Source organism: Gopherus flavomarginatus, chromosome 10 (assembly GCF_025201925.1).
Source record: "Gopherus flavomarginatus isolate rGopFla2 chromosome 10, rGopFla2.mat.asm, whole genome shotgun sequence".
NCBI lineage: Eukaryota > Metazoa > Chordata > Testudines > Testudinidae > Gopherus > Gopherus flavomarginatus.
In genome coordinates, this window is record NC_066626.1 from 37,417,690 (window position 1) to 37,442,317 (window position 24,628).

The 24,628-nt window shown below is 38.8% G+C and overlaps 1 protein-coding gene across 6 annotated transcripts in view; it reads left to right on the plus strand.

Annotated features, from left to right (window-relative positions):
- Positions 1-24,628, plus strand: part of CCDC141 (coiled-coil domain containing 141) — a 144,008-nt gene that overhangs the window by 116,259 nt on the left and 3,121 nt on the right. For 5 of the 6 annotated variants that reach the window (XM_050968968.1, XM_050968971.1, XM_050968967.1 and 2 more), the window contains 7 exons: positions 5,036-5,176; positions 5,853-6,047; positions 9,724-9,907; positions 12,257-12,369; positions 17,237-17,362; positions 18,064-18,150; positions 22,039-22,925. In XM_050968968.1, coding sequence (XP_050824925.1) covers positions 5,036-5,176; positions 5,853-6,047; positions 9,724-9,907; positions 12,257-12,369; positions 17,237-17,362; positions 18,064-18,150; positions 22,039-22,925 — 1,733 coding nt within the window. The remainder of the gene's footprint in view (positions 1-5,035; positions 5,177-5,852; positions 6,048-9,723; positions 9,908-12,256; positions 12,370-17,236; positions 17,363-18,063; positions 18,151-22,038; positions 22,926-24,628) is intronic. The other variant, XM_050968972.1, reaches the window with a different exon arrangement.

Genomic DNA, 24,628 nt, shown 5'->3' on the forward strand with positions numbered 1-24,628 from the left:
ACATGAAAGGGAGGGGGCTGATTGAAGCTCAGCCCCCAGTTGCTATGATGAAGACGGTTACCAGCCGTTCTCTACCATCTACTGGGAATGATCGGGAGTCATTCCTATTTTCACCCCGGCGCCCCTGGCTAGCCTCACCTGAAGCCAGCCAGGAGCACTCACGGGTTGATAAGAAGGACGGTTACCAGTCCTACTGCACCATCTGCCACCGGGGAGGGGAGAGGAGCGGATACTTTTCTTCACTGCTGCAGCATCGCGTCTACCAGCAGCATTCAGTAGACATAGGGTGACATTGAAAGAAGTCAAGAAATGATTTCTTCCCTTTTCTTTCACGTGAGGGGAGGGGGAGTAAATTGACGAGCTATTCCCTGAACCATGCTGGACAATGTGTTTGAACTTACAGGCATTGGGAGCTCAGCCAAGAATGCAAATACTTTTCGGAGACTGCTGGGGACTGTGGGATAGCTGGAGTCCTCAGTACCCCCTCTCTCCCTCCATGAGCGTCCATTTGAGTCTCTGGCTTCCCATTACGCTTGTCACGCAGCACTGTTTAGCCTGTAGATTTTTTTTTCAAACGCTTTGGCATTTCGTCTTCTGTAACGGAGCTTTGATAGAACAGATTTGTCTCCCCATACAGCAATCAGATTCAGTATCTCCCGTACGGTCCATACTGGAGCTCTTTTTGGATTTGGGACTGCATTGCCACCCGTGCTGATCAGAGTTCCATGCTGGGCAAACAGGAAATGAAAATCAAAATTTTGCGGGGCTTTTCCTGTTTACCTGGCCACTGCATCTGAGCTGAGATTGCTGTCCAGAGCGGTCACAGTGGTGCACTGTGGGATACCGCCCGGAGGCCAATACCGTTGATTTGCGGCCACACTAACCCTAATCAGATATGATAATACCGATTTTAGCGCTACTCCACTCATCGGGGAGAAGTACAGAAACCGATTTAAAGAGCCCTTTATATCGATATAAAGGGCCTCGTAGTGTGGACGGGTACAGCGTTAAATCGGTTTAACGCTGCTAAAATTGGTTTAAATGCGTAGTGTAGACCAGGCCTAATTTTGCAAACCACCTTGCAGATAATCATTACCATAATGTATCTTGAACTGAGCCTCAGCCCTCCCCAAGCCCCCCTCTTGTTATATTCCTCAGATATACAGGGAGGTATACTTTGGTGCTTGGGGCTCAATCCTACAAGGTGCTGAGCACTCCTGAGGTGTACTGAGCACCCTCAATTCCTCGTGAAGTCCGTGGAAGTTGAGGGTTCTCAGCACCTTGCCTACTTGACAAGATCCCAGTGCTAATGTCATAACCAGTGGTAAATTGAAGGGCATCTTTTTCCTCTCCCCACCTTCCAGCCAGCTTTGCGTCTATTTGTTCCTTTGTCTCTAGCCCTTTGAAAATCTCTTTTCAGCCACCTGTTCCCATCTTGCCTATTTTCATACCCAGACTCCAGGAGGTTATGTGGGAGTGAAAAAGAGAGGGGAATGCCTCATTGAAGTGCCTCTGGAAGAATCTTAGATATGAATGAAAAATGTTTTTCTTAAACTTTACAGTTAACAAAAACATTTTAAAAGCAGTTTTATGCCTTGCTTTTAGTGTTTGTTTTGTGCTTCTTGTGTGATAAGTCTTAGCAAGTGGTAGCAGCCATCCCCCTCCTCCACCATCATTCTTCACCTATGACACAGGAGACTATAGTTAGGAACAGCTGCATGAATAAAGACTATGAGACTATGATCAGATCACTATGTGATAAAGTTCCATTAAACCAGGAGGCTGAAATCATGTAGGCATTTGGAGGAAAAGTTCTTTCAGCAATTTCACATTGCATTGTGCAGTAAATGGGTGAAGAACTGAGATAAGGTTAGATTTCTCTGCTTCTGAATATTCAGAGCCGTATACTGCCCTCAATGAAAGCATGCAGTTGCTGATGTCAGTAGTAGTTGTTTGCATGCATCGATGGGGAGCAGTGTATGGTCCTGAGTTTGAGCTGGTTTTCCACCAAGCCTGAGAGAAGAGTGACAGCAGCTGCAGACCTTTGACACATGAACCATCTTATGTGAAACATGATCTCATTTCACATACCCATAGTGCTATGAAGAAAGCCTCTGTCCTTATAAATGATTAGTAGTGTATGGGTATAATCTCTGAAAGTAAACCAAATAAACTTCTAGTCATCTATATGTCAGTCCTGGGATTTTCCTCCAAATTAGATTTCAAATGAAGATTTTGTATTTATTAACATGGTGCTTTACCATTGGGAGGGATAAACAGCTTAACTAATTGGAGATCACACACTGATAGAATTCCCTTCCTTTCTCTCAGACTGAGTCAATGCCATCTGTCTGTGCATTGCTGATATCATGTGCTAGCTGAGAATTTTATCCTCCTAGATTAAATGCAAATGAAAAATATGTCCCTTGGTGGATTAACATTAGTAAGTAATAATAATAATGTATGAGTAGCCACTGTGCTTACAGTAACTACAAAACAGGCATTCATTACTCTTTGGATTTTGAATATATGTCTGACTGACTCTTAAATACACACAAACTCACACATGTTAAATACTAAATTGTGGACTGATCCTGAGCCCACTGTGAATAAAGTACTACACAAGTGAATAAAGTTACTCTCCAGTATAAGTGTTTGTAGGAACAGATCAGGCCCTAGATCATTAAGACGTATCAAATTCATTTACCAATCTACTTTGTATCACTTGGTTAAGATACAAATCACTTTAGAACAGTTTATTTCATACAGCCATAGCGTACAAGATCTTATAAAAGCAAAAGTCTTTCATCTGTGAGGGTATATAAAGTTTGGGGTGGGAGGATCCCCTATTTTAAAAAAGCATTTAAATTCTTTTATGTTCTTCCATTTTAGATTTTTTGTATTAATTATACATTGTTAGAATTTTTTATTTCAAAATTAAATTTTAATTCTAATAATGTCTTTTATAAGGTACCATAAATATATTTCAAGCAGTCTTATTAGAATTATAATAGCCATCATAAATAGAAATGGTTCACTCATGTCTCTTGTGGTCTATCTCTTAAAAACTTTTTTTTAAAGTTGTTTGTTTAGTAAATATGCAAAAAAGACCTTTTAGTAGTTATAAATAAATTGGAGAACTATATAAGATTCAAGGAAAAATAACTCTGAACCAATAAAAAATATTAGTGGAATTCAACAAAATATTCAATGTGCTAATCTCACTGAATATATAGGGCAAGTTGCTATATAGGGAAACAAACAGGATTGTACAAAGCCCCAAATATGTTTTATAACAAAGCATTTTAAAATGAACCCAAAGCAATACTGATAACAAAGTAAAAATAAATATATGAATAAAAACCATAACAGGCCTATACAACTATATGCCATGGTAATGAGCACTGTTTACAAATAAACAATTGATATGCATGATTTTTGTGCATATGTAAATCATATTAACAAAAAATAATTGTTTCTGGTTGAACCAAAACTGAATATTTTTTGTTTTTCCTCACTTAAACAAAAATGTTTTGCATAGAACAAAGCCTTTTGTTTGGGTTTAAATGAATTTTTTTTTCATTTTGTTTTGTCTTTCAGGTGTGTTTTATCCATTAAAAAATAAACAAATCTAGCTAAGTTTCAAAATGAAACACTGCTTTAAAACAAAGTCAAAATGTGTCATTTAGAAAATGTTGAAATGAACCCTTTCAACTATTTCAATTCCCCCATCCCTCATTTTGTATTTGGCTAAAACTATTTGCTGAATTCTCAGATTGTTTTGGTCACCTCAAAACTGCATTTTTTTGGCAAATAAACTATGGGTCTGAAAAATTTCACCAAAGCTCCAGCGCTGACACAACATTAAGCCTCAATCCTGCAAAGAGTTATGAACATCTTTACACACTGTTAGTCCCATTGAAGACAATCAAACTACTCACTGTGTATGAAATTAAGCACGTGTAGATCTTCGTAGGATCAAGGCCTTAAATGTTACCTTTCTTATTATACAGCTAATACACTGCCTACAACTGCAGTAATATTCTGATTATGTAACTTGTTTTTCTAGAATGAACTTTATACAAAAATTTATTCTTATTAGGGAACCTGCTGCCTGGAGAAAGTCTTCCAAAGTATCCCCAAACAAATGGATTAAGTGGTTGTTCCACATTTATTAAAGTACCTTTCCTGTTAACTAATTTTTGTCTCTCCCATGAGTGGTTGCTGAAGACTAGTTCATAGTATAATGATCATGTCATATCTTTAAAACACTAACGTGATACAAACGAAATCAAATTTTTTTAGGGAAAAGTCACAATGGGTGAAATTCATCCAAGCCTCAGTAGACTATTTATCCAGGAACTAAGAAGAATTGTACAGTATGAAACTGATGTCCCTCAACACATGGGCAGGTCATGGGATTTACAGCACCTCCATGGCCACCACTTCAGCCTATGAATTGGAATATCAGACAAAATTCCTCTGCATACCTCATATGGGTGAAATTCTGGCCTTGTTGAAGTCAATGGAAGTTTTAGGGCCAGGATTTAACCCTAAGCAAGTATCCACTGGCTCCTACCCTGACCAAACCATCCCTTGCTCTGCTAGCTGACTCATAGACTCCTTCAACATTTAGAAGGTGCAAAGTATCCCTTATGCAATCGTTCTCCTCATGCCTTCCATGCCCACAGGGCTTAAGTGGTAAGTAGAGCTTTATGCTGGCCTTAGGCAGTTAAGCAAATTTTTCTCATTAGAAGAATGCTTATATTACAGGTATATTTTCAAGGATTTATATGTAATATTATTAAATGTTCATTCAGCAAGATTTTTCCATTACCGAAAAGAAACATTGACTTACAGTTTTACGTGCTGAGCAATGGAGGGCACAAAAATTCCTTTATGGTCTATAGTGTTTTTAATCCCCAGGAGAAGCTCTGAATGTTCCTGTTGTAGTTTGTTTGTCTTAGCAGCCATTCAACAATCTTAAAATGTGCTCTGGTGTTTCTTATTGAAAAATATGCTAATTTTCTTACAGCTCAGAGAGTCATTTAAAGATCTGAAAAAGAAATTCAACAACCTGAAATTTAACTATACCAAGAAAACAGAAAAAGCTCGAAATCTGAAAGTTCTTAAGATACAGATTCAGCAAGTTGAAATGTATGCTGAAAAAATGCAGGTAATAACATTAGAAGTTATGGGCTTGATGTAGATGTTACTGGGTGAAATGGTTTGTCTACTGTTAAGAAGGAGGTTGGACTATGTGATTTTGGCCTTCCAATTTATGAATAACAACACCAGTTTCTGACATTTATACTGGTGTAAATAGAGAGTTACTCCTATTTCTTCAAATCAGTGGAATCACTCCAGATTTGCACTGATGTTACTGACATCAGATTCTTGACCTGTATGTTGAAATTAATACTGTAGAAGTTAACAGAATATGCTTTTAAAAATATAACTTGTTTTTAGTCAAAATGAGAAGCTAAAATTCTTCCTTTGTCCTTTTTCTAGATACCATGTAGATCTTTCTATTCAAGGGTAAATAATAAGAGCCTATCTTTTATGGCTAGGAAGATCTATTTCTTTTAAAGTTAAAAAGTTGGAAATGTTTAACTCAATTTATCTTTAGAGAGATGTGTGCTTTTTCCATTGACTGCAATAGGAGTTGTCCATGCCTATCTAAGGGTAGAGTCTTCTGTCTTTGCTATTGAAAATGTATAGTGTTCTTAACTGTAGTTTTTAGACAACAGGCTATGAAGGGAGGTTTACAAATTTTCCCTACTGTTCAATTTCTAAAAACATCTGTGACCTTTCTGTCATAATTGTTAACAAGAGTTCACCTTTCAAAATAGATTCTGAGAAAGAAGATGGATAATTTAGAGAGGAAAGTTACTGGCTGTGTAATAAATCATTCTGATGGTAAAGCTGGTGTCCTCTTGGAGTCAGTCAACGAGTTACAGAAACAGCTGAGCGAATTTGGCAGAGTTGTGGAGGATTACAAGCAAAATTTGGATCGTATTGAGCATCTGCAGCAGATGATGGAAGAGGTATTAATAAAACCTGAAATCCACTCTGTAGCTCTGATAAGGGGCCAGTATGGGGCCTGCAAGGGGAGGGAAAAGCGTATTCCTCTGTAGTTAGACTTTGTGGCCATTAATCCTCTTGGATCCATAAGTCCCTGCACTGCTGTTGTGAAGACACCTTGGAATTTTTGGGGGGGATATGTTTAATTAACCCACCTTCACTTCTGGGGCCGCAACACAGACTTTTGTAGCTGCTGTTCCAACCAACAAACTGGATTTACAGCTTCAGTTCCATACATCCTACCCTGAGCTCCTTGAACATTTGATCTGCATACAGTAGGGTTATTTCTTTGTGATACTATTTCCCACCATCTCCAGGTAATTGGAGATGTAGCACTGTTCTGATTGATTCTCCCCAGCTCGGAGGGACAGATCTCTCTGTATCCTAATCAGAGAGAGCATGGAGAGGTTACTCAAGGTTGTGATATTGCTCATATGCAATTGTCCCTTTTGTAATATGTCGATGCCACTGTCAAGGTTCCTTCCCCACTCTGAACTTTAGGGTACAGATGTGGGGGACCTGCATGAGAAGCTCTAAGCTCAATTACCAGCTTAGATCTGGTCTGGCTGCCACCATTCACAAGCACTCCCTTCCTTGAGTAGCCTTGAGAAACTTCACCAATTTCCTGGTGAACACAGATCCAAACCCCTTGGATCTTAAAACAAGGAGGAATTAACCATCCCCCCCCTTTCTCCCACCAACTCCTGGTGGATTCAGATCCAACCCCCTTGGATCTAAAAACAAGGAAAAATCAATCAGGTATTAAGAAAAAGCCTTTTAATTAAAGAAAAGCAAGGTAAAAGAAAACCCTCTGGGAGAGATTAGCATACCAGCTACTCTCACAGACAACAGATTCCAAACACAGAGGATGTTCCCCTGGGCAAAAATCTAATACACACAAGAATACCCAATTTGATAATTCCCTTAATTTGCACCAAGACAAGTACAAAAGAAAATAAACATAAACCTATTTATTCCTGTCTAAAACTTACTACTCTGATAAGAGGCTGGTTCCTTCATCTTTTTCACTCTGGCTGAAACTGAAAACTAAACAAAGGAAAAAACCCTTCTTCCTTTTGAAACATCTTGTTCCCTCATTGGTTCCTCTGGTCAGGTGTCAGCTAGGCTAGGTGAACTTCTTAACCCTTTACAGGTAAAAGAGGCATTAACCCTTAACTATCTGTTTGACAGCCACAGAATCAGGATGCATTTAAAGCATAGGCACAGAGACTGCTCTAGCTATAGGCAAGGTAGGCAGCAGCAACGACAGCAGATTTCTGGGCAGCTGCAATCCCATGTGCCAAGTTGTAATGCCATGTGCTCAAATTTCACCCCATCATCCATCCATCATGACAGAGGGGCAGTCAAGCCAAATTTAAGTGTTGTGTAGGGCGGCAGAGTGCCTTGAGTGGCCTCTGCATGAGCACTATAAGTCCATTCCTAGAACCAGCTCCTGGAGTCACAAAATCAGAACTCAGCCTTCATTTAAAAAAAAAAAAACTGCTTGTAGGCATTATGGATGCAAAGAAAAACTTGAAATTGTGACCTGTTTGTAACTGATGCCTGTCTAAGTTTGCAGAGAGCCTGAAACATTAGTTCCAAAGCTCTGAACTGCTTCATTTGTCTTAACTCTGAAACTTGCTGACAAGAAGAGAAGGGGCCGTGCTTCCTGTACAGGGCCACGACACAGGTGTGGGGCCATTGAGGAGTCCCTGTGGATTGTGCTTTGGGCCCTGGATTGATTTAGTTTGGCCATTAATGTATTGGTTGGTTTGTTTCATGTGTATAGCCTTTGAGCAGCAACTGCAACCTAAGAAAAATATTTTAGTTAGAGCAAAACAGACTTCACTGGTGATATGTTTAGCATCTAAAAAGAGCTGCACCACAGCTGAAAATCAGAATTTTCCCAAGATCTAACTCCTGAACATTCAGATAAACAGAATTAGTAAAACCATCTCCAGTAGCACTGTCCAATGACTTCCAGTAGTATTATATCTGTCACTTAATAAATTGACTTGTCTTGTTCTGATGGAAAATAGTAAATTGTCAGAGCGTCCTACATATCTTAGTTTCATTAATGCTATTTGTCCACTCCCTCCATGTAAGAACAAAGTTTCCATCAATAAGTTATAATCACAGTGACTCGGACTATTCTGGAACATACATTTGATTATGTTTTCCACAGTGTATTCCAGTGCACAACAAAAAGTGACGCATGTTCCACAAATCAATACATTACTTTTGCCTGCCAGTCACTGTGAACTGTCTGTGTGATTTGTAAAGCTGCAAAATGAAATCAAGTTTAAAAATTCAAATCTGTAGTGGTTAAAACAGACTTCTTTAAATTGCTAAATCAGCTAAATATATGATTTCCTCCCCTCCACTTGCCCCTGGAAAGCTCAAATCCACAACAGCATTTCATTTACCACCCTTCTGGAGAATTTTAAAATTGCACTCTAATATAGCTAAAATAGGCTCCATAATGTAGTGCTGAACATTTTTTAAAGACAAATTTCTAGCAGCATTTTACTCTTCTGTTCATCAAGCACATTCCTATCATCATGGTCATTTATTTTTTGCAATAAAGCTGTTTCAGTTCTTCATTCTAATCTAAATGCATGACTGATAACTTTCCTTCATGACAGATCAAAATGTTAATCCTTTGCAAAACAATTTCCTCACTGTCAATAAACATTCCCACAATCTAGTTCATTCCTGAGGAGGTGAACAATTTGGCAGCAATTGTGCAATTATATTTGTTTAGTTCCCCACTCCTTGGAAAGAGCTGGGATTTCCCAATGCTAGGCTTTAAAGAATGATTTCATTCTGAAAAAGTGTTTTGTAATTATTCTGTTTTACTGAACTGTAAAAATAGCACCACCTCACTGAACAGATTTTTGACTCATGTATGCGGAGTCATCAGTTCTGATCTTAATGACCAAAAAAGTTCGTGAATGTTATGCCTGCTAGCCTTGCAGAGCTAACATAGCTAAGATCCTGTTCCACTTTGTGCATTATCACTCTAAATTGTTCACTGAGGATGTGCTCTAAAGCCCACTGAGCTCAATAGAAAGACCTTCAATGATTTCTGAGGGCATTAGATCAAGTTGTAATTTCCAGTGAGTTAAATCTGTGCAACCTCATAGAAGACATTGGGTTTCACAGATGTAACTGAAGTCATAGTCTGAAGTCCATTGAGTTATAACAGGTGTAACTGAGGGTTTGATTTATCCTGCAGAATTTCTACTGATGCATAAGAGTACAGACTTGATTCCCAGCCCAAACTGAGGTTCAAAAGGTAGTAACTATAACTAGTAGTAACAAGGAAATAATTTTGCTTGTAAAGAGAGTGCATTTGTATGGAGACCAATGCAACTTAACAGAAAATTCATCAACTCTTGATTGTAGGAATAATATTGCAAATGAGTTAACTTGATGAATGATATGCTGTCACCACAGATTTTCTGAACATTATTTGTGTCGCTTCTCATCTTTCCTGATGTTATTCAAAGACACATAAGATTAGGACAAACCTGCTGCACCAAAAGCTCTTGTTGTCAATATTTGTTTCATTTTTATAAAGCCTTGTTGTATCAATTTCTTAAATGCTATGGTTTTTTCCTCTCCAATACATGCCAGTGTCAGTTTTGGTATGAAGAAGCAAGTGCTACAGTCGTTAGAGTTGGGAAGTATTCTGCAGAGTGTAAAACCAGAGAAGCAGTGGCAATTCTCTACAAGCAATTCAATAAGTTTATCAAACCTATGGTGCCTCAACAAGAGGAAAGAATTCAGCAGATTACTGACCTCGCTAAACACTTATATGGTAATGACTCCCTTAAGCTGCCTAGTGATGTGCTGTTGACCAAATGCAAATTGAACAGTTTGGGACAGGAGAAAGCAAGGGCTTGTTTAATTCCTACATTTATTTCTTTAAAAAAAAATCCCATGAGGTTAAAATCAAATGCTGTTTTAAGGTATTGACTGGGCAGCTGTTTCTAGAAGTATCCAATTATCTAGAAGCCACTACTGCTGCTGTTCTGAAAGGAACGAAGTATAAATACTCTCTCTCTCTCTCTCTCTCAGGTGTGCATGGGCCAGTGGCCCACATGAGCCCCTTCCATTCAGCCCTTTACTCAAGCAATTGCCCTTCTTTTCCTTCCCTACTTAACCCAAAGGAGAGGGGGAGCCTTAAAGTAGCCATAACTGCTGTTCTTCACACTGGCTAGAGAAAGCCCTCCACCATTAAGGTTGTGGGGAGCACAATGTTCTGAGGCTGAGGAATATGAGATGTTGCAGAACTAAGGGTTAAAAAACATAAATCAGAATTTAAGTTCTGGAAAGTTCATTGGCCATTTGCTTTTCCATCTGCACTCTGAGTTACCCTGAAATCTTAATTAAATCTCCAAGTTTTTATGAGATTAGAATTAAGACTTTATGGTTAACTGTGTTTTGTAACTGGAAAATCTATGAAGTTGAAGTATTTTATAGCTATAGATCTTGGAGCTGAATGAATATTTTACATTAACACTCTTTATAACTAGGCGTATTTGATTATTGCATTATGTATGTCATGTACATAGCTGTACGCAGTGTTGGTATAGTCATGTCCATTCCACAATATTGGAGATATAGGCTTGACTTTCACTAACAGAAGTTGGTCCAGTAAAAGATATTACCTCACCCACCTTGTCTCTCTAATGTAGTAGCTGGCTGATTGCTCTGTAGATGTTACAGTGACAGAAGGGAAGATTGTGTTTTAAGCACAGGCCTGGAAGTCAGAAGATCTGGATTCTCTTCCTGTTATCTCCCAATGACTTTCTAGTTACTTGATCTATCAGGCTTCAACTGGAGAGAACTGTAGATGCCCCTCAGAAAATCTGGCTAATACAGAATGCAGCTGCCCTCTGCTTAATGTGGTGGGCTAGATAGAACATACCACACCTGTGCTCAGTTATTTGCATAATTGATGGCACTTGATTAAGTGCCCATGAAAAGTCCATGAAAGCTCAAGAAATTTATAACCATTTTTGGTAGTCACAGAACTGAGGGCCACATTTTTCAGTATACAGATTGGGTATACATACCACTTTATGCAAATAAAACCTGTATTTGCTTGGCGGCATGTAGAAGTGCAGGTTGTGCAAATGGCTGCACACACAAGAACTGAGTGCACACAATCAGGAGGTCCTTGAAAATTAGGTCCTGAGTTCCTTATAAATTCAATGCATTAACTACACCCCAATTTGTCAGAAAATATCTTTAGTGTAGTAGCTCCTAGAAGGCTGTGGAACCTAACTGCACAATTGGCCAACATATCCAGAAGAAAAGGACAGCCCAAGGTACAAGCCCTGAACCCAACAAAATAAACACTGGGGCAGGAAAAAGGGGTCTGATGATGTCATTCATTTAGCCAGTCCTTGCTTAGTTAAGCCACCTAATCATCTGCCATGTAGCCTGTGGGTTAGTGTTAAAGCCCTATGACTAGAGGAGCTCATGCCATGTCACTCGCTGCTGGGAAAAGAGGCATCCTCAGTCCTGGGCTGCTTAGTGAAAACTGATAAGCCAAATGGTAAGATTACAATTTTAATATGTACTTAGGTACCCAGTAACTTAAACATATTTCAGAGTTGAAAATTATGTGTGGAGGGGGCCAGCAGCCACTGTCTATCTGCCATGCTCACCATTTTAACACTAACTACTGTAGAATAGGGTGTGGAAGACAGATTCTTCTTGACACCAATCAACTAGAAATGCTGCTGGGGGTTCCTTCACATTCTGTACACCCTTACATTGGGAAAGGCCTCCTCATCCCCTTAACTGTTTTTTTCCCCCTTTACAGGGAGGTCACCATAATTTTTGGACTGAAAACTCCCTTTTAAGTTTTCCCTGGCTGAATAAAAGAGCTGTTAGCCCTAGAGAGATTTATATGGTCCACTTTCCCTTTAAAATCATTTGTCAGTTGGTCAGTGACATTGTTTAGTCAGGGAGGAACTGACCCAAAAGACTTGGATAGATTGTGAGGGCCCGTAACCATAAAGCTCCAAGTTAGGAGGGATTTCACCCTGTACTGTAAAACTAATGGAACAAAACAGAGCCTACAGAAAAGTGCAATTATTTGTCTGATATAATATTGTATTGGTTTCATTGTTGTGCCGTTTCTTTCTGACTGTAGGTTTTGAAGAAGGAAAGAAATATATTGAGAGAACAATAAAAAGACATAAAGAAGTTCTTGATTCTATTGATGAATTATGTATCTCTTTAAGAGAACTTGAAGAACAGATTGTGGTAATTTCATTTTATTTAGCGAATATATCATGACACTTTTAAAATAGCTTATATAATGGCAGTATTTTGATAAGTGTTTTGTGTTAAGAAACTATAGTGAGACAATTTGAGGGAGACTGTGTACTTCTTAATGACACAGATTTTTACAGCAAAACGGGCTTTCTTACCGGTTATTCTTCCATTACAGCACAGACATAATGCTGTGTCTAATAACTACAGTCTTCCTGACCTTTTAAACTCTCCTTGTACTCCCTTCTCACTGCCATTAGAGCCCTCAAGCAACCTGTTGAGGAGGAAATTCACAGTTCAAGTACTTCTTCTCCTGTTTCCACTTCCTTTGATGTCACAAGACTTAGGTGCCTTACTTCTGGGAATGTCAAACAGCCAGTCTTGACTTCTCTCCACCACCAGCCCCCATCCCTCACCAAAAATTACTGTCAAATTGTGTTAAAAGGAGTAATTTCAGTTTAGAAAACAGAATCATAAAATAAATGCTAAAGCAGAATAATAGTATTTCTAACCTAACACTCTGATAAACATACTTATTTATGCATAACCATTTAGTTACAATATATTGATGAAACAGGAATTATGGAATTGCAGTAGCCAATCCACAGTTAAGAATGAAGCTGGATTCCTATTATAAGCTCAATTCCTCCCCCACCCCAAAGAAACTAAACCCTCAAAAATTGCACATACTAAATTATATCTCATGATAAAAATTTCCTTGGAAGTCTGGAGATGTTTGAAGCTAAGGTGCTTAAAACATTTCCCTGTTGTTGACTTTTTGAACAATTTCTTAACTTTTTTAATCTCATACCTTTGCTTCCAGATTTGTTTTGCTTTGTTGGCCTTGCTGAAGTGTCTTTTTAATTCCCCCTTAATTCCCCAAATGATCCTGGCCCCCTGAATTAAAAAAATACATCATATAAATGTGTTTATGATGGGGTATCACCTCGGGCTGGTCATCACTACATAGAGATTGACACTGCTGAAATCAATGCAGCAGAAGTCGATTTAGCAGGTCTAGTGAAGACCTAAATCGATGGCAGAGAGTTCTCCGTCAATCGTAGTACTCCAGCTCTCCAAGAAGATTAAGGTAAGTCAACGGGAGATGCAGCGCAGTGAAGACACTGCAGTAAGTCAACCTAAGCTACTTTATTCACGTAGCTGGAGTAGAGTAAATTAGGTTGACTTACCCAGTAGTGAAGACAAGCACACTGAGAGGGGATTAACTAGAAATTTGTTAGAGCAGATGTATAAAAAAGAGGCATACAAAGTATGAGCAGGGGCCCTGAGGGAAAGAAACAGCATTTTCCTTCCCCAGACCACAAATTAAGAACAAATGAAAAACTGATATTTTGTCTTTTTTTAATCAGGCTGAAGAAAGCCCCAGCTCTGATTCCTTATAAATGTTGTTAGGTGGTAAAATGCTCTGTTCTGTTCAAATGTGCATAGGCAGGAAACTGTCAGGGCATAGAGGATGAAGGGGGAAAATGAGGGTAATGGAAAGAGGTGCAGGAATTAGAGGCATGGACTGACTGGGGACGTAGAAAGGCAGAAGCTTTTATCCATGTAAACGCTAAGCTATTGATCTAGGACTTTAAGTTCTTAGAGATTTAAGAGCCTAATTCTCATTCACACTAACACCTTTTTGACCTGTCAAAGCAGTATAAAGGAATGTACATGAGAATTAGATCTGTCAATGTATATACAGGGCCGGCGCTACCATTTAGGCGGCCTAAGCAATCGCCTAGGGCGCCAGAATTATTGGTGGGCGGCAGGCAGCTCCAGTGGAGCTGCCGCAGTCATGCCTGCGGACGGTCGGCTGCTCCCGCGGCTCCAGTGGACCTCCCGCAGGCATGACTGCGGCAGCTCCACCGGAGCCTCGGGACTAGGGCATGGGGCAGCGAAATTGCCGTGCGCCTAGGGCGCTAAAACCTCTAGCGCCAGTCCTGTGTATGTAAGTGTTCACCTCCTATAGCCTTCTGCCATGGCCTTGCTCAAGTCTTCAGGACAGGAACCCACTTTAATGGGCCTCATAGGATCCGTCAGAGCAGTTCTCCATTCCTGAAGATTGTATGTGTCAGCTCAATTTAAATTGGATCCTTTGAATGAGAAATGGGATTTTGAAATCCTAGCAATTTTTTTTGATTTGTTGCAGCTATTTTTGCAAATTTTAGGGGACAATATTGAGGTTGTGGGGGTGACCCTGAATAGTGAAAGGATTATGTGGCAGTGGGAAACCATCTGGATCCTGTAACCGTTCCTTTCCAGATGTTCTGAAAGTTGTGCTTTTGAAAGGAAAGTATAATATTGTTTTAGTGTTAGCTTGACCCAAGTGACATGCAGCTTCTAGCATAGCTCTTTTTAACAAAGACTTCTTTGGCAAATACATTTTATATCTCAGTAATTCACTTACCTCCCATGCTGACAGCTTGTTCCCTTGTTTGGGTTTTTTCCCAGAGCAAGGGCAGTGGGCCAGATAGCTGCCTGTCCCCTCTACTTCTCCCATAACTCAATATTCCCTCTGAGGCTTTGTGTTCAGATGTCTAAACTTTTTAATTACGATGTTTGGACATTGTTGTGATTGTGTATTATTGGTGAGTTAATAATTTTCCAAGTTAAAGCATATTTGCTTCAGTTCGTTATCCCTTGTCTCTTGACAAGGAAGTCTTTTTTTAGTTGTCCTCCTAATTTGCATGTGGGCATTTCAAAGTGAGTTGGGCTATTTCAAATAACTATTTTGATCATGGATATGGAGAAGTGAAATACACAAGTAACTTGCCTTCTCTGTATATATTTCAAAAGACATTTAATTCCTCCTAGGTATTCCTTCTTCATAGCTGAATATCTTTCAAAACGTGCCTTGGAGATGTTTGAGCAAACATCCATTTTAGAATGAAACTCATTAGATGATAATAGTGTCTTCACCACATGAAATTTCTTTGTTTCTTTGACTGCTTTGTGAACTTAGCCTATTGCTTTTAAATACAGTCCTAACTTTTTTATGCATTTATAAATTATTTATATTTTCTCTTTTCTCACACTGTTATGGAGGACATGGACTGAGAGTTGGAGGGATTATTTGATGGGCAGTCCTTTTGTTTTTTGTGTTTTCATGTAAAAATTAGGTACCCAGTGCATAGAACGAGAGCCCATTACCTGTAGACACTTTGTTTTCTAAAAACGAATACATTAATGAAATAATAAGTGCAAATCAAGTCAGATGCTCAGCTCCGGACCATCAAACACTCTTAACTGATCATTGTAACCTTTTATTTCAATAACACTCTTAGAATGTTCAGAGAAATAAGTTCTAACTAGTCAAAAGGAATAGTATCACAGGTGAAATTTGCTTGAAGTGGGGGTGGGGGAGAGAGGATTATTCCTCAACCTGTACTCTTCACCAAATGGAAGATATTCCTTTCCTGAGATGTGTTGTGTTCTCAGAGATTAAACTAATACTCGTATAGTCCATTCACAATATGTCTGACTGGCTTTCACCTGCATCTTTTAATGAATAAGTCATTCAGTAAAGTGTCTGAATATATACACAGTGTTCTCAGCCAAGAGGATTGATTCCTTTTTTATCTTTTTTTAAAAAGCAATAAAATTACGCACACGCACACATTCAACAAGGTGACCTTACACTGTCATACTTAATCTGACATGGCTGTCAAATATCAAAAGTAAAATTACTTTGGGTTACTTTCAAGGGAAATACAAAAGTTTATTTCCAGAAAAATAAACTGGCTTCTAGGAAGAGCACTGCAGTGCGCTCTAGAGCAGTTTTCTACATGCAATGGTATTCTCATAGTTGAATGGAAAAATGGTGAGGTAGCATTTTTGCTAGAGAGACTTATTCAGGACTAGCAACAAAGAGTCCTGTGACACCTTATAGACTAACAGATGTATTGGAGCATAAGCTTTCGTGGGTCAATACCCAGTTCGTCAGACACACATTCAGGACTGTAACTGTACTCCACTCAGCTGAAGTGATAAGTATAAAACTATAACTACAGTGTGTCTGGCTTTCCTTGGTTTGCAGCCCATTGGTGTCCTTTGCAGCTAAAATCTAGATTTCTGTCTTACCAGTTCTTAAAGAATTTATGCTGCCTTAATAAAATACAGTATGGTAGGTTGAATTTATGCTATGCATATGCCTATTTATAAGAGATTGTGCAGTCTTTTGAGAGGTATTCAGATGACAAAATATTATAGAAATGCATGTCAGTCAGCCAAAAGAAAATGATACATCATTGATGTAAAATTTCTGTGTAATCTGGGCCCAAACAGTGGGGAAAGAGTTTGTTTCCCAAGCCAAACAGATCATCTATGTGGCTGTTGCTTTAGAGAGAGAGCACTTTCTCCTCTCCATCCTCTAGACATTTAGAATCATATTGCATTTCTTGGAGATTCTCTAATGGCTCCTTCCCTTTCCAGAACAAGTTCCACAAAATCTATACCCACATTTTAGTTATCTGCTCTTTCTAAAGGTTCCAATTCCATAATATTTTCCGTTCCCTTTGCTGCCCCTGTTTCTGGGAACAGTCTCCTTGAAGTTTCCCAGCTTCCTTGCCAAACAGGTCAGCTCTCCACACATTTCCATGTATTGTCTTCTGTTTCCCTACCCTAGAAAAGCTTCTGTCACCTTTGGTCCATGCATATCCTAGATATTGCATAAGATGGACAAATCAGGTTTTGCCTAATAGGTCTGCCATAACCAATTTACACTGTATTGGTAACAGATTGTAGTATATATTTCAAATTTTTACTTTGCCACCATGTACAGGATGTTAGTGTAAAAAACAGTCAACTATTACTTTGTAGTGCTCAGTCCCTGAAGTTTCTCTTTATATAACAGGAAGATGTGTTAAAAGAAAAAACACCTGATACAGGTGGTTTTGTTGAGGAGTCAGCCACTATACCAAGAGAACAAGAAAGAAACAGGCAGGAGACATATAAGAAAGTTACCAAAGCAAAGCGAGAGGTTAGTAAATTTTTCTGCACTGGAACTTTGTGTAAACTAAAATTTTTGGTGCATTGCTAAAAGGGCTGTACTCTATCGCTTCAACTGGCTGGAAGCCTCCCTCAACATGGGCATGACCAGTGTAGTTCTTCCCCATCCCTTCACTTTCCATTTTGTCCTCTTCCTCCCCTTATCTCCTATCCAACTTGCTCTGCTCCCTTCCTCCTTTCCTTTATTCCTCTTCTCTTCTCAACCACTGTGTAGTGGTGAGATTGTCACATCCTCAGTGGAATTGTAATATCCAGTTTTAGTCAGCTGATCCTTTTTCTCCATTTCTATTCCTTGCCACTCCCATCTCTGTCTGCAGCTGCTTCTTACTCCTCTCCCTATTTAATGTGGGATTCTATCCACAGGATTCTACCTTCTCATGAGTAGAGTCTAACTCTGCCCTGTCCATTTACAATACAGTAAGGATCATGGGAATATTATTGGGGGGTTACTCTTATTATGATACTTAAGGTACTCTTTTAGTTCCTTACTCTTAATATTCCCCAATACCCTCACATTCTTATTTCTCCTAACAGACAATGTAATCAATTATTGCAGATCAGGCTGGATTTGAACCAGACTGAAAGTTGAAAGACTAGTGCTTTTATCTATCAAAATGTTTGGGTACTTGAGACTTAAATGATTTATGTTGCTTTAATTTTTTTTCCTTGTAGGTGGAGTCAGATACACTCATTGAAAGGCCAGAAATCAGAATTAAAATGGAAAACAATAATATGCTTTTCACCACCCATCTTAAAAAGGTATCTACGGTTCATTCTGACATTTAATTTTTAAAAATCAAAACTTAAGCAAATTCTCCCCTAGTCTCAAAGGAACTTTTGCCCTACAATTGAGTAATTAACAGAGAATGCTGAAACTCTGACAAACTGATTTTTAGGATCAGTTTCTGCTCTGTTACACTGATGTAAGTCCAAAGTAATTCCAGTAAGTCAGTAGAGTTACTCCAAATTTGTGTCAGTGTAAATGATAGCAGAGCAGGCTTCTAATGAAAACGTGATGGAACACAATTACAGCTGTCAGCAGTTTAGCGTGGTGACATGTCATATATAATCTGTGGTGCAATTGGTTCCAGGCTCTATAGGCAGCAACACTAAATCAGCAGCAAATGATCTTCTTCATGCTCACCTGAAAACAGTTCAGTCACCTTTCTTATTGCCTGAGTTACATGCAGTAGAGATCAGAAATAAATAACCAAATAATACTGTGCATGCTGATGATGATGCATGATGGAACCAAGTAAGGCTGACTCAAAGAATTACAATACATGATCACGCATGTATTTAAAGGAATGAAAATCTTAATGGGCTAAATTGTTTTTATTCAGCAGATATACAGAAAAAATGCATACAAAAACTCCCAAATTGTCAGTGCCTAAATATGGGACTTATGGGACAAGCAATACAAGAGAAATATTTAAAGTACTGGGATTAATTTCTTTATTATAAATAACAGATTGGAACCTCAGGATCCTGATTCATCTAAGTACATGTAAATAAAGCACCATAATAAATGTGAAATATCCCTCAGGGTGAGAGGTGGTAAATTCAAGTAAAATTTAAAAAAAAAGAAAACTGGGATAGCTGATGATGGATAATATTTAAGATAATATTTGACAATCTGACCATATGGATGAAGAATGCTACAAGCTAACTTGTGTGAAGTCTTGGTGCAACACAGCTAACAATAAGCTGTTTGTTTAAAAACAAAAGGCTTCCTTTCTGCTGATGAACTGGAAGTAAGCTTAATTAACATACTGTGTGTTACTCCCATTCCAATACCAAGTCTTGCCTGGGCTCCCTTTTTTAATTACAGAGTGAAATATGGACTCGATTGAAATCAGTGGGAGTTTTGCTATAGACTTCAATAGAGCCAGGATTTCACCTAAAGTTTTGGGACTCAGTTCCATTCAGTTGTTTCAGTATTAGTATTCAGCCTTCCAAATAATGCTCTTGGTCCTTAGCTGTGGTATACACTCCTTCGTACTTCCTCAGTCCTGGGTCTGTTGCACACCAGGCCCAAATCCCCGCTATAAATTAGAGCAGTCTCAAGGATGCTCAAATTTATTCCGGTTGCCAGTCAACCTATTACAGCAGCTGAAGGTTGCTGGGGTGTAGGAAAGCCCAATATACACCTTCTTTTCTCATGCTACACAGGCTTCTAGGCTAGCTGCTGTATGACACTGAAAGATTCTCTTAGTTGGTGTGGCCTTTCCATGGGAGGCTATATCTACTTCGGGGTCACTTCATATAGATGGAGTGGAACAAAGCAGCGTTACTAAGGGGAAGGACCTGGGCCATTGATTTCATTCAGAGCATAGAGACTAGCTGTTTAGAAATTACTTAGTTCTATCATTTCAAAATATGCGGGCTCAGGCTTTAATATTCTTCCAGGAGGTTCTCACTCTGGTAATATTTTAATAAATAGCCTTAGTCTAACTTTATTATTGAAGTACTTCATAGAGTACTACATAGAGTCTGATCTTGGTCTCTGGAACTCCAGATACAGCTTCAGAGCTCAATGATGTGCAAGTCTGGGCAGGACTGAAGCTGAAGCAGATATCTGTGACAATATCGGAAGGTCAAATGAGTTTGATATGTCTGGTTAGCAATTAATCACAACTCTAATAAACAATTGACAATATCACCAACCCTAACATCTTGGCTTGATGCAGTAGTCTTGACTAGATCTGAGTGAATAGCAGGGGAAATCCATTCACACGCTTTTCAGTCAATTAAGAACTGAAATTTTTATTTGCCATGTTCACACCCATTTTCTGATCTCTTTTCAATATTTATGAGGTCAGAGTTCATCAAATGGTGGATATTTATAGCAAATGAATTCCAAGCCCACTTCATTTCATGACCAAATTAATCATTTCAGGCAGAATAAAAGAGACTGATGTGTATGTGTAAGGAATCACCACAACTGAAGTGGCCAAAGTGCCAGGGTTGAACAACGAAGCTATGTTGTTGGTGCCATGTTAGGACTGATATCTGCCCAGGGGCCTGGATATATCTTTGACAGATTTTTTTCTTTTACTGCTGAATGTCTTGTTTACTGTGTGTGCCGAAGACCGGTAAAAGTAGTTACAAGCAGAGCAACACTTGACTAACAATGCAGAAGGAAAGATCTGTTGAAATGGTCACCGAACACTTATCTTGAAGGCCACTAAGAAGATTCAGCTGCACCCTTGCCAGCTAGGACTGCGCATGTGTACACACACTTCATGTGCTGCTTTGTTAGTGACAATATGTGTGGTGGATAGAGATAGTGACAGAAAACTGGAGACCTATACAGTCAATTAATGCACTTGGCTGATTGAGGAAATATTTTATACAGAGCTTAACAGGAGCACTGGACCACAAAAAAGGGACTGTGCTCTCAAAATACCTTCCCGAAGCTTTGGTTCAAATGTAGTTTAATGGGATGATGGGTATGTGATTGCACCTTTCACAATTACCATTGTACAAAACCCTGGCCAAAGTCTAGGCACAGAAGCAATTAAATAAACCAGACTAGGGGCTTGCCTACACTTGAAACGCTACAGTGGCACAGCTGCAGTGCTGTAGTGCTTCATTGTAAACACCTACCTACACCAACAGGACCTGTTCTCCCATTGTCATAGGTAATCCACCTACCCAAGAGGCAGTAGCTTGGTCAACAGAAGAGTTCTTCTGTCAACCTAGTGCTGTCTACACAGGGACTAAGGTTAGCTTAACTATGTCACTCAAGTGTGTGAATTTTCTAATCTGACCTAATTTTCTAGTGTAGACCTGGCCTACATCCATGCTGTTTTGAAGCTGCAACTGTGCAATCGTGCCACGTGCAACTAATTATTGTGAATATGATTAGAGAAAATTAATGTGTATTAGGACCTGATCTTATAATAATAAAATAATAGTAATGTTTTTGCTCCCAGTAATGATTCAGGCAAGGTCTAGGTCAACCCTAAGTCCACACTTCTGCATGGTTCCATTTACAAAGAAAACTTTTTTTTTCAATTAACCCACTTGAAATAATATCACTGCTGTCAGCTTTATGAATAATCAGAGCAGCAAACATTTATTTTCAAATGCAAACACATCAAAAAGATTTAAAATGTTCTAAAAATTCCTTAAACCTGCTGGACTAGCTCCTAAACCCACAAACTGCAACCAGTCACTTTCTTCCCAAGAGACTCATAGACCCCAGTAACTTTACTATAATAAAGAAGGAATGGTATAGTCAAACTCATGCAGGAAATAGATACTATACCATGTTACTATGGTGACCATTCACAAAGCAGTAGCAGATTAACAAACACCCATGTAAACACAGGGCACGGGGAATCTACTGGCTGACACCTGTTCATATGAAAGCCTGTACATTGATATTAGGTGCTATATCAATAAAAATATAAAGTGTTCAGATTGTATTTCCTTTCAGGCTGTATACAAGCTGTTTGAAGCTCCTGTTACCTAACTGCAAATTTTCTGCTAGTGATTCTCTGCCACACAAATTTCTTCCTGCTTCCCAGAGTGGATTGAGTTTAATCAGAAGTAATATTCCAAATATTATTGCTAACTTGTGCATGAAAATATGGATGTGCGCTACAGTTACTTGTTCTCTCTTTTTGTTCTATTTTTAAGGAAGAGACGAGACTAGCTGATATTTCAGTTGTCTGCCCAGCTGGTGAGGATTTCGTTTCACAGGATATGGCGCTGTCTCCTTCTGCCAAAGAGGATAGTTTACAGGCTGAGCTGCTGGCAAAAGAAATGTCCTCTAGGAAGGAATATAAATGTATATTACCTGATGATATCTCTTTGCCCTTGCTTTCCGAGATGCCTGAATCTGACATCCTGCATTCTGAAGCTGAGCTGGAAGAGCAGCCCTGCTGTAGTTCTCATAGTCTGCATGTCAGCTCCTATAGCTTGCAAATGCAGACAAACTCTGGCAGTAAAAGAATGACTGATGAGTCTGATCTCTTAACACCTGGTGCTTATGCTGACACTTCAAATCATAGAAGGGAAACCACATCAGATGTGTTAGAGAGATTTTTCCCATCTACCATAGATCACTATCCAAAATTTAGAATGGAATCTCCTTTGACTTGTAGTTCACCAGAAGTACCTGAAAACATCACTGCTACCTGCACAATACATGCAAAGCCTGCATATAGCATGATGAGTGAAGTGTGTGAGACACATACACAACACAATGAAGCTAACCAAAGCATGAAAGAAACACAAGAACAATTGCATGACATTAATAACTTTACTAAAACCCAGGATAGGCTGCATGCTTTGCCTGATGCAGTCTCAGGTCTCATGTTTCAATCAGATGCCACCAGAAGCTGTCAGAGGCAGATGGTCACCCAAGAAGAGATTAAGAGTGCATCAGAAAAGAACAGCATGGCCAGCCTATCTGGACAGGCACCTAAGTTCTCCAAACTGCTGTCCAATGTAACCGTCATGGAAGGTTCTCCGGTGACTTTGGAAGTAGAAGTAGCAGGATTTCCAGAGCCTTCACTGACATGGTGGGTAGCTTACAATGAGAAAAACTAAATATACCTATAGAAATACACATTGCACTACTTATAACTATGTGTACTAATCTGAAAATTAGAGAGAATTGCTTGTTATCCATATCACTCCACACTTCTGCATGGTTCCATTTACAAAGAAAACATTTTTTTTAATTAACCCACTTGAAATAATGTCACTGCTGCCAACTTTATGAATAATCAGAGCAGCAAACATTTATTTTCAAATGCAAACACATCAAACACTTTTTTCTGTTACACTATTTTTCAGTATAACATTCCACTTTTTAAAATGATTGTGAAAGAAAATTCCCCCTTCAGAGCCAACTTACTGTAGGTGAATTCCTTATCAGTGTGCCTGCTACTTGCAAGCATTCCCTCTTCCCAAAGAATGGAGAGACTGAACCCAAAGAAAATAAGTATATACACGAGAAACTCCAGTTTTTCACTGAATATTCACTCTGTCTGCTTCACATTTCCCATGCACAGTTTTTAACAATCAAAAGTATGTTGTTTTTATTACATTTGTAGGAACTTTTATCAGTGAGAAATATAAATATCTCTTCAGAGTAAAATCTTTTGATAAATCCTTTACTAAAGATTTTAAGAGCGTGATGGAGGGTCCAGAAGATTTCACAATAAAGTCATCTTTAGAACTTTATGTGCTGGTTTATTTTAATAAAACCCAACTCTAATTTCCCATAGCCATATCATCCACTTATTTTCTCAAAATTCCCATAGAGAACCTCTGCTTTAATTTGCTAACGGAGGTCCATGCCCCTGGAGCTATTTTAGTCCAAGTTTTTGCAATACCTAGTACTACAATGGAAAGCAGAGACCGACAGAGAAACATCTCTCCATTTACAGAGAGAGAGAGAGAGAGTTTACCACATACCATAAACTATCACACAGTGTACAATTTATTTTTGGTAGTCTTTTAATCATCTGAATTTTTCCCTGAAGAATTGCAAAACACATCAAATACTGAAACACTCAGTACCTTCTGTCTATATCAGTAATACAGTCGTCAGTTTTTAATTCCTGTCTCCTACACTTTGAGAAGATATTGCTGATGAATTAAGAGGTCTTTAGAATTCTGTTTTTAAGTGCTATTAAACATTGATTCAGCACAAAAGAATATGTTGCTGGGATTTGTACTTGTTTTTCAAAATAAACTTTAAGTTGAACATTTCTCAAGCCACAGTTTTATGAAAATAGTGAAAGTGGATTTTTTTACAATAGTCCAGAATCATTGTATCTAATTTTGATTGCACGGAGTTATATATTTTAACAGACATATCATATAATAGGAATGGCAGTTTTGCATGTGAGCAATGTTAAATGTATTATATATAGAAACTACAGAACCAAACAGAAAGTAAATCAGCAGTACCACCATTGAAATCAGTGGGTCAATTGGCATAGGTCCCCTGAAGTCAGTGAAGCTACATTAGTTGTTATTAGCTCAGAACCTGGTCCAATTGAATTACACCAGCTTTACATTGGTATAAGTGAGGGGAACACCAGGCTCATGTGCTCTCTTTCTGTTTTCTCTGGCTGAAATCCCTGTGTATGTGTCTCTGTCTAATCTATCTAAGGTACTTACATGGCCACATCCTCACCATAGTTATCTGGCTGCCTCCCAGTCTTTAATGTTCTTATCCCCATTTTACAGGAGGGGAACTGACACACACAGA